General features: G+C 42.9%; 1 protein-coding gene across 2 annotated transcripts in view; it reads right to left on the reverse strand.

Annotated features, from left to right (window-relative positions):
• Positions 1 to 15,968, reverse strand: part of TBXAS1 (thromboxane A synthase 1) — a 250,302-nt gene that overhangs the window by 97,783 nt on the left and 136,551 nt on the right. For both annotated transcript variants that reach the window (XM_054838288.1, XM_054838380.1), the window contains one exon: positions 6,414 to 6,530. In XM_054838288.1, the coding sequence (XP_054694263.1) occupies positions 6,414 to 6,530 (117 nt within the window). The remainder of the gene's footprint in view (positions 1 to 6,413; positions 6,531 to 15,968) is intronic.

The raw sequence follows: 15,968 nt of genomic DNA on the forward strand, positions 1-15,968 counted from the left end.
ATTTAATACCACAGTCTTGCCTCAACAATTACGCCAAGCATCAGCAGACATACGCACAGAAACTTGCCTTTCCTTCCTGAACAACCTCCTTCAGCATACGGATGTCAACAAACATGAGAACAGACTTGTCCTACTCCTCTGACATTCTTGTTACCAAAAAAGACTTACTGCAGCCTCTCAGCACACTCAGAGAGCTATGCAGCCTGCCCAGCCAAGTCCATTTTGCTTGGCACTCCTACCTCTGTGAAACTGGCATAACACTCTGTGCACAGGCACACTGCCATCCTAACACATGGGCAATACTATACGCAGTCAAAAGGCCAACGCGGGAGCATCCAACACGTTTTCCAAAGGCAGAAGTCTGAGTCAAGAATGTGTCTAGCTGCTCTCGAGGTCCCGTACCTATATGGGACAGAGCAGGTTGTCGTTATTTCAGTACAAAGCCAGATTGATTTTGGCTTTGCCACAGTCTCACAAGAGAATTCTGAAGCCAGATTAGTATTCGGTAAAAGTAACTGTTATGTGTTGGGGAGGTGTACACCACGTTATGTGACAGTTTTCTTCCCCTTTTGGCTTTCTAAAGAAGGTCCCCTGCAGTGAGCTTCTTCTCAAATGGCTCAACAAAATTAATACATTACTGTTCAACAGATTGAACCAGGGTGAAATGCTTTAGAATCTCTGGGTGCAGCCCCTCCAATGAACTGAACCAGTCAAGGAGAACAAAATGAAAATCCATATTTTAACAGGTATGATGTTTCCTAAACAGATGGTGATAATTTCAGATTTTCCTTTTATTGCCTTATTTTCTCTTTTATTCTTCATCACATCACCAGACCTGCAAACAGCCAGCTGGTTGCTATTGCTTTCCAACAGCTGGCTGAGATGGCAGGGGCACGTACGTCTGGCCAGGGCATCTCACAGCACCTCTGCACTTTCCACTTTCCACCAGCATTTCAAAATACCGTTGCAATTAATTTCTAGCCATAAGACATTTCTATCAGTAAATCTAACCAGAAAAATGAGGGGGGGGGCACATGGATTTGATTTATTGTTAGCATGATAGGACAGAGTCATATCAATGAGACAATTATTTGCATATGAAAGCTACAGGGGATATCTGCTCAGGAATCCTGGGTTTGGGTTTTTATTCCCCTGAGGGACATAAATTAGTCCGAGATTGCTAACTACAAAGACCACAGACTGAAACATTCTTGAGTCCCTTAACACTTTAAACTCTTTGTTCAATCGTCAAGAAAAGTAAAGTAGTGTTGGGGGAGGTGAACTATACCAAACTTTGAAAACCAGCACAGAAACAGACACGTCGATCTGTACTGCCTTGGGTATCACCAACTTCCTATACGTTCTCATTTGCCAGTCAGAACATAAAAGCTGCATAACCTGTCTGAGATTCAGTTCTTGGTGGGTAAACAAACCCCAGCTGCTCTGTGTTCAGATTGGCTGAGGGTAACAGGATGAAGAAAAATCTAAACAATATGGTCCCTGTAAATATTTGATCTGCCAGTTATCTAATAGCAAGAGTAGCCCAGAGTCCAAATTTCTTTCTTTCTGCCAAAGAAGAGCATTTGGGGTTAGGGTTTTCATGATGCCAGGGGCTTTGCTGTATAAATCCTGCCAATATGCTATTTGGCACATAACAACAATTAGTTTCTGATTCTGCGTATGCACAGTGCATGGGGATTTTTGCACTGTTCAAAGGCACTGGAGTCACGTTCTTCTAGCTAGATGTAGTCCTCAGCATTCACTATTATTACTCCTCTTATTATTAGCACCCAAACTATAAAGTAGAAGGCTGGATCATGTTCACTGTAAACAGACACACTGGAGCCTCTTCTGTTCAGCTTTAGTATGCAGAGGTCATGTTCGGCCTCTTGTCGCACAAATGGGATGAACTATAAAGGAAGGAGAAGGAAAAAGAATACATCCCTAACATAAGAACTGCTTCTGTACCAGATTTCAAGTCCCTGACTAAAACCAGGAAAAGAGCAGAGTGTCAGGAAGATGTTTGTGAGAGGATTTGTTTCCATCACCTCACAGTGAGGCCCTGCTATTCATGGGCACAACTTACCAAAGCGAGCAACTCAACTGGGCACTGGCTTGTGGCTCAAGGATATGCACATTCCACATATCGGCTTTTACGTTAGTGATTTGCTTTATCTCAGGTGAGCGCGCTCACTTTGCTGAGTAACAATAGCAATTTCCAGAGACCCCTCCAAAATGGTTCTCGCCAATGTGCACAAGCAGAGTAAGAGCAAATCAAGGAAACCTCAACGGTTGAGCTGTCAGATCTTATGTTCTACTGCGACCTGGAAGATCTACATGCCTGAAAGACACTAGAAGATTTTCCTGCACTGTTCTGCCATGTTATCACAAGTTCTGCTTTGTGTCTCCCTTTGTTTGAAAGAAAATGCCTCAATGTAAACTCCACTTTGCAGGGGTTTAGGGACGTTACATTATGCTGTGCTCTTTTCTTTAAATTTTCTGTTCTGTTTTGTTTTAATGGTTGGTTAATGGAGGAGAGGATTACCAGCATACTGATAGGAGATGACAAGACTACTGCAGCACCATCAGAATAAATAAAAATCAATAGGTTTTCTGCTGGTGCTGGCTGTAAAAGAGAGCAAAGCTATTTATCAAGTCTGACAAGGGGTCCAGAACTGCAGGGTCATCACAGGCACCACGGCAAAAAGAAGAGGAACAAAATAAGAAATACTAAATAGGGAATCAAGATCGGTACAGCAAGATCACTAACGTATCAGCTTGTTTCAGTACAATAATTGCTGAGGAAAGCATGACAGGAACACCGGGAAATGCATCTTTTACTTAAGGACCTCCAGGTATTTTACTTCACCAATTTCTCATGAACTACATCTTGGATCAACCTTCAGTGGTCAGTATTATTCCCATTTAACACATGAAAATAGTTTCATGCACAGAGTAGCTTCTGCCAGATCACCCACGGGCAGTCAGTGGCAGAGCTGGAAGTGAAACTTCTTGGGTCTCCTGTCTCTCATTTCTCACTCTTAGTGCCCCCATTGCAATGGCACTAAGAGGTCCATTCAGGGGTCTCACCGGAAAAAGCTTATTAGCAACTCCAGTGGAATCTCATGTGGGATGCTACCAAATCTTATTCCAGGATCAAGCTTAGAAGTCTATTGATTTGTGCTATGCTCACCACTACAGTATTTGAATTTAATGTTACCTGGAGCCAAACCTTCCTTCAGTTGCAGTGGACTGCTTTACTAACCTTTACATACTTGTTAGAAAAAGAAAATTGAAAAAGGAGAACATACAATTTATAGAAATCCACAAAAGCAACAGTGAAATGGTGCATAGCTTTTAAAGAGAAATTGAGGAGACAGAGAAAGAAAGCTGGAGAAGATGCCAGAAAAATCTTGAAAAATGTTAGGCAAACAACTCTCTGCATACACACACCAATCACTACACTGGCTACCAAACAGCTCTATAACCTCTACTTTCAGATAATTGCTCATAACTTTGCAAACTTCAAAATTTCTGGGATCAACTTTTCCTTATTTGGTGACTGGCTGCTGGAGATTTTTGCCAAACTACGGGGAAATCCCTCAGGCTTAGTGAACTTCTCAGTGACGCTACACCGCTTCTGTGGAGAGACAAGGGCAAAGTACACCTCTGTCCCCAGCCACAGCACTGAGATGCCTCTGTGGGGCATTATGGGTCAAACCTTAGCAACATTCATTCGCTCTGTCTTGGGTTTTGTCCTCCAGCAGCCAGGCCAAAGAGTGGAAGACTGGCTTCTTCGTGCTGCTAGTGCTGAAGCTGTCCTTTAACCTAGTAGTAGATTCTTGTGTTTGTGAAATGGAGATATCAGGAACCTACACTCAACTCTCTGGCCCTCCGTGCACATTTTTATCTGAAGTGATTGCTATGGGGAGCACAAGGAGTTGTTAACATTTATTGCTCTGTCACAGGCTAATAGCTCCCAGTTCTCTCAGAGCATCCAGACAGACAAGTCTATGTTCGGAGCAGCACTAGGCGCTGCGGTGCTCAAGGACAGCCACTCTCCAAAGCCACTCGGGAGGTCTGCAGTCCCTCCAGCATCACTGGGGAGTTTGCACAGGGGAACGGAGGCAAGGCAGACATCCAGAGTGAACAGAGAGGAAGACTTTGGTATGGAGTTTTTGTCAGAGCTCAGATCTCTGTGGCAAAGGAATCAATGTCTTAGGAGAAGAAACGAGGAATGTGTCTAGCAGTATTTATAAATATGTATAAAAAAACATATCCAGGTTCTTATGCAATAAATTAATACCAAAAGTAGCTTATTTGTAACTCCTTTGAGATAGAGAGGAAGAGTTTATAATAAACAGGATGCTTCTACATAACTCTGAATACTCTGTAGTATGGCCAATACTAGAACACAGTATTTTTATTTCCATGCTGCTGTAGGGGTTCCGAGAGAGTACTAAATATGGGAGAGTTAAAAAGTGAGATCATAATTAATGAGCATTGATTTCCTTTGAGAAGTGTTGGTATGGCTTCTAAATTAAGCAACAGGAAGAGAAGCACATGGGCAAGGACTTAAGTTGCATTAACTTCAAATCCCAGGACTGTTCATGTATCTGGATAGAAAATGCAATGTGAGGCGGAGGAGTGCATCCATTCAAAAGAGGTTCTTAATCTCACATGGGCTTACTGCAAGCGTCTCTCTGTGTATCGATGGATGGTCTTCTGGTGAAGACATGGGACAGAGGAACAAAGCTAGGCCTTTCACAGAGACCTTCCCCACTCCTTGTTTTCCCACCTTCTGTAGACTGGTAGGAGAAAGTGACCATTTCCAGGTCACCCTGAGTCTACTCACAATTGCACCCCTTCCACAGAGTTTGGGAAGAGGCAGCCCAGGGAAAGCTGGTTATCACGCTAAAAATAAAGATTTCAATTTTTGCATGTGAGACGGCCACCAGGCACTAGCCAGCCCTCCATTTTACCTCCTACCACTACTCCTGCATTGCAGCTCCACCACCAAGCAGTGCAAAGTGAGCACCGTGACTTCTCCTCCCACCTTGGTTTAATCGGTCAAAACCTGCGGTCCCGTGCCTGCCCGGCCCCAAAGCATGATGCCCAGGACCTCTGCCTGCTCGCCCTCATCACTCTCCTCCGTCAAGTCTGCCCGGCTGGTGCCGGCAGAGGTTGCTCTCCGCAAGTTGAGGGGAGCGCGGCTTTATCTTTTGTTAGTCCGCCAGCAAAGAGCCGATGACCTGCAGTAAGGCAGATTAATTTCCGCTAGGAAAATGCAAAACTCTCCTCTCCCCGCAACGCCATGAGCAACTAATCGCTTGCATATTTAAACATCCTCGCCTCGCTAAAATTTCGTGATGGAGCCAGTGACAGAGCAAATGTCGGGGTGCATAACCAATGGCATTGTCAGTCGTGATTAATCAGTATCTCCGCCAGGCTGGCGGCCAATTAGAATTTACCATAATAAGGAGGTGACAGCCGGCGTTGCTAAGCGACCGCTGTCTATAGAGCTGGGAGAGCCAGACACATTTAGATGTTACTGTGGATTTCGACAGCGGCATGTCAAAACAACACAAGCGTCTGCCCAGTGGAAAATTTTACAACCCAGGACTGGGCACCGGAGTGAGGCATGGTTCCCTTTCAGAATAAAATACATAAAGGAAGAGGTGTGTTTTTTGTTGTTGGGGTTTTTTTCCCCCCTTGAAAGAAGACTTTAAGCAGTCAATCATTTATCCGTGTTTTATTAAGAGATATTGTGCCACTGGAATATGACTTTGTTACCGGGTAATGGGTTCCCATGGCTAAGTAAATGCTGAGACATTTATAGGAAATTAGCAGCAGGTCAGCGCGGAGACATTTATTTTCAGTCAGAGGTATTTATCTGGCAATGACATTCTGTTCCAGTGACTTATTTTATTATATGAAAGGATTAAAGAATAAAAGGAGGAGGGGGGGAAGGAGATGGAGAAATGAAAATAGACTGACAGCAGTTCCCGTGTTAACGTGAGAGCTGCTGACTCTGCAAATCACGAAAAGCTATGTTTCAACTGGGAGCAATAACCTCTCCTGTATTTTAGCTTACTCTTAAGAGGGCGGGGAGGGGTGTGGGGAGGGTAAAGGTGTAAAGTCCTTTTTGAGTTTGCTACACTTTTATGGACAAACTGGTTTATATAAAGACAGAGGATCATATTCTCAGATGAACTATTCTGATTTTCACCAATCTATGACCTGGACCACACTGTATGTACGCTCCACTGCATGTGCTCTTCAGGTCTAAATAAACTGGCACAAAGTAGAAGTTTTTTGCCTGTTCTGAATATAGAGCTATATAAGTAGATGCTTGCATGAAAGAAAACAATTATGTCTTCTAAATTAGGAAAGCGACACAGCCTACACCTTACCTCTTTCAGTTTGGTATTGCTGAAGGCTGGGGTCAGGAGGCTCCGGACATACTTCCATCTGTCATCACGAAGACAAAGGATGCTGTCGAGCATTGGCTTGGAAATCAAGCTTGGCTTCTAAGTCAAAAGAAAACATGATTCAGTTTTAAGACAAATGCAACTAGAGCTACTCAAGACTCTGGAACTTGGCAAGATTGGCCATGAAGGCATTGCACTGCTGTCCCACAACAAGAGAGGTTTGAATCAGTCCCAAACACCAAGCTAAACATGGATGAGGTTAGAGAAAATTTCTCTTTTGCTGCATGCATTTCCTCTTGGACTTACAAAAAAGCACCAGGCCAGTCCAGTAGCCCCTTGCTCAGACTGCTGTTCCCGGTGTTCTCCTGCAATTGCCAGTTCCCCTTTGCTGAACCCTGGCTTCTTTCCTCCCTTTCTAAGGTGACTAGCAAGAGGACCTGTCAACACTCCTTCTCCGTGTGACATGAGTGCCAACGCACCACACGTGGTGTTGGTGGGGGACATGATTTCTGGTGACAGCTGCTATGTCAGACTGTTACATGCATTTTAAAAGTCTTCAGAAAATACAGTGATTAGAAAGCAAGTTCCAGTCCATACTCTGTCTATAAGGAACACTCTCACTAAGAAGTTGTGGCCTGAGACTCTTACAGCTTCAGCAGTTAGTCAAACATAGTAGTTTAAAGCACTGCCCCATGAAGTTCTGTACCAAGATGACTGCTATGGATTTGCTAAATTTTAATCATTCCCTCCTCCCCACCCCACCCCTCAACTAAGAAATTCCTATCCAGACTATAGTGTTATTCACCAAGGAGTAAAAGGATAAAAAAGATGAAAGAGGAAGCATGTCAGAAAACAACGCAGTTACACCTGGAAGAGGTGTCAGGAGATGTCCAGCCCCATAGTGTAATCTACTGAAATTTGTATTACTGCTAGAGGATGTTTCCTAATTGTTCTTGAAAGCCTCCAAAAAGGGAGATTCAATAACATCCCCATGCAAAGTCTTCCAGTGCTGGACTACTCTTACCATGGAGGCATGGTCTCTCTTGCTGGAACTTATGGTCTTTAGTTTTTGTGCTAACACAGGCATAGAAAACAGGTTATTCTCTCCCTCTTTGTAGCAGCCCATACATGCAGAAAGCTATAATAACCTATAATACTTATCAGTCATGCTATCTGGAACCATTTGTTCAGTCCCCTTGCTGTCCCTCTGCATAGTCTTCTTGATTTACATCTCTCTCAAGGTATAGTCCCTATCACTTTACATGGTACTCCAACCAAGGAGGGATTTTTTTCATATGTTCTGCAGGCTATATTTCTCTCTATTCACCCCAAAATACTACATACCACAGCATGGCAATATTGACTTATGTACTAGTTTGTGGTTCCCTGCAACTCTCAGACTTTTTTTGAATAATTACTCCCTAGGAAGTTATTCCCCAGCCTTTATCATTAAAGTTGGTTACTCCTAAGAGTCATATATAGAACATGTCCTTGTTGAACTGTGACCATTCTTTTTATGATTACATCTCCAACGGATCAAGACCACTTTGAATTGTAACCCTTTCTTTCATAGCATCTTTCATCCTTACCAGCTTAGTGCCCTCTGTATAAATTGTTATCACACCCAGTGCCATCATCTAACCCATTAACAAAAGTACAGAATAGCCCTTGCAAGGAAGCCACCTCTGGGATCCTCCCAGCTCATGCATCCCTTCCAACAGTGAATTGTTTCCAAACACTTTCCAAGTCATCTTCAATCAGTATTTCAGATATTGTACAGTAATGGCCTCCAGACAAACCATCCTCAAATTGGTGGGTGGGAGCAGAAGGTGTACAGTTCTGTAGATACCAGGCTGTAAAGAGATATTTGCCCATGTGAGATCTTCTGGCACCCAGGCCCCTGCCTGCCTGCCCAGGGTCGCAGCGGCAGTACAGTCCCCCATGTTATCAGGAGCAGCAGTATCCACTTTACTGGGAAAGACTCAGACAAACCAAAGACACTTTGGCCTTCCAATGCCTTTCCATTTCACCCTCTAACATTTTCTTTCAGTCTTTCTTTCATTACTAATGTACATGAAAAATTAGTTCTTACCACCTGTTCCACACCTGGATACTTTCATCTCATTTCGTGCCTCAAGACTTCTGATCTTATTGTCCCTACATGCTGTTTTTTTATCTGTGTTCTTGGAAATCTGACCTACTTCCCACTCTGTAAAAAAAACTACTTCTCTTCAGGGGCCATGAAGAGTTGACAATTTAGCTACACTGGTCTTCTACTGCACTTCCTTAACTTTCCTCCTTATTGGAAGAGTTTGCACTTAATATCTTTTCTTTAAGGAGCTGCCAGCTCTCCTTAACACCTTTTTCCTTTACACTTGCCAGAATCTCACTACACTGCATAAGCTTGTAAAATGCAGAACCCTGTTTTATATTGCCAACAGGCTAATGGGATAGTTTTACATTCTCAGCACCACCACCCAATGTAGTAAACTAATGTCACTGAACTGACACTACAGACCAGTTTTGAGCAAAGATGAGCTGTTTTCAAGTTGAAGAGTAGTGTAGCAGGATATTAAGCGGAAGGAAGAGACTGACTCAGGTAGTCTCATCAGATGACTACTGTAAGAAAAAATATGGGCACATTTTAAATGTATACATAGACTATCCTATTGCATGCAATAACAAGGAAAACTTGGGACAGGCTGTCAAAGCTGAGGTGGTTTGGACTGTCTTCTCTGAGTATCCTCTTTAAATAAATGATCTGTTTTCTAAGTTGTTGGTAGGTATCTGTTCTGAGGATCAGAAGTGCAGCTAGAGAGACCATCACTCACTGGAGCGCTGCCTCATTTGTTACAGATATTCAAAGGCATAGTAGAATCAGAAGAAACAGGCTCTGGACAACTGGAAATGAGCATCATCCTTGGAGAAAGTACTGTATGCTTGCCTCTGCTCCACAGTTTTTATGTGCTGCTAGGGAGCACTAGGGAACACTAAATCATGATTCACCAAATCATGGTCACCAAGTAAGTGTTCCTTATATCTTTGGTCTTCAGTTTCAAGCCCTGAGGCCCAGATTGCAGAGCTCCTGAGCACTCACTAACGCCACTGAAATCAACAACAGGGAACGTGCCTTGATCACACAAAATGCATTAGTCCAAGAAATCAGATCATTGAATGGGCCCCCCCAAATTAGCACACACTCTTGGACCTGTGCTTCAACCACCGGCCTTCACTCCTGATTTATAAAGTGGAGATATCACATCACCTCCTCAGAACTGCTAACAATACATTAACATTTCTGAGGCACTCAGAAACTGCAGTGAAAGAGCAGAATAACAATTCCCACAAGGAAATGACTGATTCTGTCTTCCAAGCAAGGTCTGAATAGTGTACAGAAAAAAGAAAAAAAAAAAAGAAAAAAAGAAAAATTATAGGCCAACACTTGGAAGAGTATTTTGCATCCACTCCTAAATTGAAGGCTGCCCAATCTGTGCACTCTGTAAGACAAATCTCCTCTGGACGACAAGGCTCCACTTAGATAATAACAGATGCGATATAAATCTCACTGCATTTGCCTTGAAAGCAAAACCCCATGCTAAAACCAAACATTCACCCTAAAAAATGCTCCTAATTGCATAAAGACTGTATATAGCGCATTCACAGAGAGGGGCCCAGTTACTGAACAAAAAGCCTGTTAACTATAATGCTGTAACTATGACACTAACCATAGCATTGCCTCTTTAGCACTCTACTTTATGTCAGTAATGCTCCCTTAACATATTTTTGGTGTGTATAGCATTATATACATATAAGCACTGCAAGGAAGGAAAGACAATTTTGGCCGTAAATTATTTTACTCTGTCTCTTTAAACTGGGTACACAAAAACATGTTTGTGTTTATTGGAATAGCATCAGCGTGACTGACAGTGTAGAGCGGATTTCATTTATCAGGTTTTCCTTATCATTTCTGCAAACACTTTCCTCCTAATTGCATAACCTATGTTACAGGTTCATATAGCAGGAATGAAAATGGATTTGGTATGAGAATGAGCTTGAAGTATCTTAGTGAAAGATGAAGTGTCACCTCGCTCTGAATGGACGAAGTACTAGCTGTATCTGAGAATTTTTGAGCCTATAAAAATCACTAAAAAAATTACCATGGAAGGCAGCTGTAATATTTTCAGGGGTGGAATTTTGGTTTTTAGGCAGGGAAGGGGGTTGCTTTTAAGCCAAAGGCAATCAGACTCATATTCCATCTAGCATTATCTAAATACTCAACGACTGCTCTGCGCTTCCTTCCCCTGTGTAATCAACCATTTCTGACCATGGTACAGTAATGCTGCATGAAAACTACTGGCAGCATGGTAATCTGCTGCAGCATACCTGCAGGTGCTACTGAGTTCCCACAATCACAGGCATGCCATCAGAAGCAACAAAGAAAATTGGAGGGATTTGCTTCCAAATAGATCCTTTAAAACACCAGTGCTTTTAAAACAGAAAACAAAATAATGTTTGCAGATGAGCAGTATCTTTGCAATTGATGCAAGAATTCCCTCCCCATTAAGCTGCTCCTTAGGCTGACCCTTCAGACCCAGTTATTGGCTTGTTTGTCCCCAAGTCAATTTGGCTTGCTGTGTATTACTAAATAATTCAGGCAAGTGACTCTGGCTCTGAGGCCAAGTGGCACAGAACACCTCCTGTCCCCAAGGTTAAATCACTTTACCAAAGAGAATGGCAATACCCAAACTGCTTATGGTCGTGGTGTATGTTCACCTCCCGAACTGTGCCTAGATCATGCCTGGGGGACAGCTAATCAATACAGGACATAACCATGCTAAGAAGCATGTCAGTATGGACATCTGTAGGACCTACCCATGCACTTAAATCCTGTCCCTGTTTTATTCTGGAGTATAACTGTAGCCTTGTGCAATTCACAAATCATTTTCTCCTTTTCTGAGCTTGTCACTAGAAGGCTAGACTGAACCTCTGGCAGCCAGCAATGACTGCCTGGAGCAGCAGGAAGGGTAGTAGCACCACAACATTCCCTCAGAAACCTTCTCTTCTTCCTTTGGCAGAAAAACGAGGGATGAAGGTTTGCAACCAGCAGAAGAAAGTTAACGCAGCCATGCACTCTTAAAAAAAAAACCTGAATAGATGAATCTTCAAAGAATCTAAAGGGCACCTCTAAAGACCTTTAAAAATCTACTAGCTCCAAAACCTGCAATACAAACCATTCACCTCCACAGAAACAGCTGCTAATCTACTTCACGTGCTTTGACAGCACAGCAAGAAATGAAACTCTATAAAACAGGATCTCAGAAACTTTGTTACCTTAAACTTAGACTTAATGATAGCCTAGTGCTAACAAAACCAAATCAAAAAAGATTTACTGCTTCTGGAGCCAGCCCTGAGCACTGAAAGCCTGGTAAGATTCAAACAAGGAACTAAGCTCTAGAGCACCCAAAATCCCAAATCCTAACAGTAACTCCAGCACTAATACTGGCATTAGTCATAGCTAGCAAACACCAGTGGCCTCCATGTAAGTCCTCAGCTTTCTTCTAGCCCTACAGGCTTTGCAAGATCCAGCTTTAACTAGAATCCCGCGTTTACGGTCCCCTGAGCTCTAGCCCTAGTCTCAACCTACAACCCATGCTAATGAGAACCATTCACGCCTCTCACCTCCAGCCTTTCCTTCTGTACCCATGGACACTGCAGAACCCAGGATTAAGTCCAGCTCTGGGATCCCTCCACCCCCACCCTTTTTCCTCTCTGGGACATTTCTGGGGTATGTTCCCAGTGTGAGGGGTTGTCTTTCTCCCAGCCCTTGGGCATGCCATGCAGTATCTGTGATAGCTCTAGGGGGAATGGGTCTGGGTTTTCTCTCCCTGGGTGAGCTCCAGAAGTGATGAGCAGGCAGTAGTGCTGGCACATCAGTGGGTTGATTTGTTCATCATCTTATTTTCAAAGAGAGTTGCTGTCCTTGTCTTGCTAAAAATGGACTTGTGATTAGGCGTTGCCATCCTGCTTAAGAAATTACATTTTAAAATTGAATTTAATGAAATGAAATTTAATGAAAAAAGAGAGAAAGTTTGTAGCATGAAGACAAAACTCTCTCCCCATCCCTCAGACAGGAATTATTCGTAAAATCTTTTCACAAGGTTACTTGTTCAACCCTGTTTGTACCACTTGATTGACAGGTCATCACCACCAGTTCAGCCAGCAGGTGGAACCAGTATGCCCATGAACTGCTCAGATGGTATTTAATCCAGCCAGTGGCAGTGTCATGACATTTACAGATCAACATAACACTTCCTATTAAAAAAAGTAACAGGAAAAAAACCCCTGAGGTATCTCCAGGATTACATCTTACCAAGCCTGCAGTAAGTGGATCATGAAAGTGGGAATGCAGAAGATGCCTCCATATATTTGTTTTAAAAATTCCCTGTTGGTAAACTTGAGAGAGTATATTCCTTCAAACTTGCTTTGTGTTTTGTAAGAGGAAAAGTCATGCTGAGCTCTCCCTGCATTCATGACATTCAAAGACACATTGTGTAGTGACTTCTGGTTGAACCAGGAGAGCACTGTGTTGCATGTTATTAAAAACAAAACAGAGTTGATTTATGTCATATACAATGTAGTTCATTAGCATTTTCATCTAGCAGATTCTTGCTTACACAGATGTTATAGCCACATCTCTTCAAAATCACTTTTCACAAATCATTATCATCTTGGAGCAAGACTCACCTCCCTACCCAAAGATCACAGCCTTCATGGAGGGCAAAGGCCTGGCACTGCCCTCTGAGCACCATGACCCAGTGTGGGAGACGACTGGGTCCCTCCCACCCCTCTGCCCTGCCTGCGAGGGGCCTCCCACCCAAATAGCACCAGAGACGATCACTACACACAGGCGTTGTCTCTCCCAAAGTAGGCTCACTCTTCCAAAATTCCATATCCAAATCCTCAGCTGCCGGACTGTGGCTCCCAGGTGACTGAAGTCACTCCTTCCTTTACTATTAAAACCGTGCACACACGTTTCTTTGCAAACACTTTCCAGAAAACCCTCCCAGATCATCATTAACTCTGCTGATAGTCTGTTACACTTTTTCCCCTCTATAAAGGGCCATTTAAAACATCTTAGTATCTATGATTTAGGAGGTGTTCTTATGGCTGCAGAGGGAAAAAGAAAATCACCAAACTAACTCCAAAAAGCTTATGTTGCTTTGCAATTTCATAAAAGCATCTAGTAAAAGTTTTTAGCTTAATTTGAAACCAACATGCTGCAGAGAAGGGGAGAAAATATCCATACATTATCTGTTTCATTAAGTTTTTAGGTTCTCCTTGGTCATTCAGATACTTAGAAGTGTGTTACAAGGTAGAATTGGTTTCAGTGATTACAGCAATTGTCTTCCACTCTACTGTATAAATCAGACTATACAAAAAAACCATCTCCAAGCCCATTCCTTTGTTGTCAAGTCAGGATCTTCAGCAACTGGCTAATGGCTACTGTTCGTCATTACTCACTGGAAAAATGGCACAGCCAACACCAGCTTACAAGTAAATACTGGCTTTTTTTCTCTCTGGCAAGCAGCCTGGATACATCTGTTCTTGTCTTCACAAACATTCTCTTAAGTCATGGTTTTGTCAATATAAACCAAAGCGAGTCATTGCAATGAGGTAAATATAACCATTCATAAATGCTAAAATAAACACATATGGCCTCCCGCAGTCTGACCCAGACTGATGCAAGTCACACATCATTCCATTCATTGGTGTAAGCAAGATCAAAATTAAGTCCACACCTTCATCAGTTTGCATATAGTGGCCAGTTTGCATATTTGGCGTCAAAATAATCAAACCAAAGAAAAAAGTATTTACTGTTAATTAATTAGGTGTTTTGGTATCACAGATTCAGGTTGTACTAGAGAACCTGTGCTCTATATGCAGTTTCTGCTCTGCCGAGAAGCAGTTTTTAAACACAATGTTTAAATCTACTTTCCAGCTGACGTAACTGGACTTTTTAATATTGGATAAAGTCATAAGACTATTAAAAGCCTCTCTGTTTATGCACACTTTTCCTAGAGGAAAGGTTGAGGACCAGAAGGTTCCTTTTACAGATTGTAAGGAGAATTTGGCAAAAAATAGTTCCCAATAACTTTTGCTACAGATATATTCCTATGCTGTACATGGGCTAGATCTTTCTGTTACATAGGAATATCATATTCCATAGTCTGCTCATTCAGAGACGTCACTGTAGCACCCTTGGAGATTCTGGAGAATACCAAGAGACACTGTAAGTACTACCCAGCCTCCCACTGCCTGTCCCCTAGGCTGCTGACCCCTGTCATAATCCCAATGCTTGGGTCTGCAGTTACATACCTCAGAAGAGGATTCACCAAAGCTGAGCACTGAACTGTCTGAGCTGCCATGACAGCAATGCAGGAAGAGTCCCACACTTCCCTAGGGCCTCAGCACCTCCCTTCTTATGGACATCGTAACACCAGAAGAAAGGCCACTATGGCTGTGATCAGCCTTTATTTCAACTGAAAAGTGAAGGAAGTCATGGTGGTCACTCCCTTTCATAACGTCACTGATGGAACCAAACTCACACATGGAAGAAAAAGTTGTAAGTCCTTCCTGGGTAGAAGGATGGGAAGAGTAAGGAAATAAGAATAACGAAGAAGTAAAGAACTATCAACAGCAAGAGTACAGGCTAGGGGAATGTGCAGGGAGGGGTAGTCCCAAACCCTCCTGTCCTTGCCAGGAAATACTTAGGAGTCAACTGAGACTGGACTTAGAGCACTCTCTCCCCTTGTGAAACGGGCTACAGTCCCTGTCCCTCTCCAAGGGTCTGTTTATATAAAACTACCATTAGATAAAGATACATGAGTAATATTTTGCAGTAGTATCTGAATCCTTGGCCTCCCTGATCAGCAATATTTTGTAGTAGTATCTGAAACCTTGGCTACCCTGATCCAGATGACTACACTATTAGGCTGCAGAGATTCACTAACTTCTCTACCATGAATGCTAAGGACCGCATGGAGTACGGAGCAGCTTCACCACATAATGCTGCAAGTGCATCTTCCCCAAGAATCACCTACAGGTTGCTAGGTAGGGCACTTTCCAGAGAGATAAGATGAGCACCTTGGAATGATTTCCAGAAGAAAAATGCATGAAAGCCTTCTTCGTGCATTCTGGGCAGCTCCCCTTGTCACCGTATTGAAGAGGTCCAGTTCCATCACCTTCTCTTGTGACTCAAAGGAATGTGTTTGCTGCTGTTACTTTTTCTTCAGAGCCTGAACCACCAGCCCGTTTCGAAGGTACCTGTGAGGTCCATCTCCTCTCAAAACATGATATACATAGGTCTCCTAGGCTGAACATGAGGTAGGTCTTTGGCACCAAAGTGCCAAAGATGATGCTTAGAAAAAGAACTGGAGGTGCCTGAGAAACATCGGTGTTGAAAACACCAGCTCCAAGGGACTCAAGATGCTTCCAAGCACTAGGTATGGTTGAGCAAGGGTTTTTAATCTGTATTTT

This window comes from Grus americana, chromosome 1 (genome assembly GCF_028858705.1).
Source record: "Grus americana isolate bGruAme1 chromosome 1, bGruAme1.mat, whole genome shotgun sequence".
NCBI classification, from domain to species: domain Eukaryota; kingdom Metazoa; phylum Chordata; class Aves; order Gruiformes; family Gruidae; genus Grus; species Grus americana.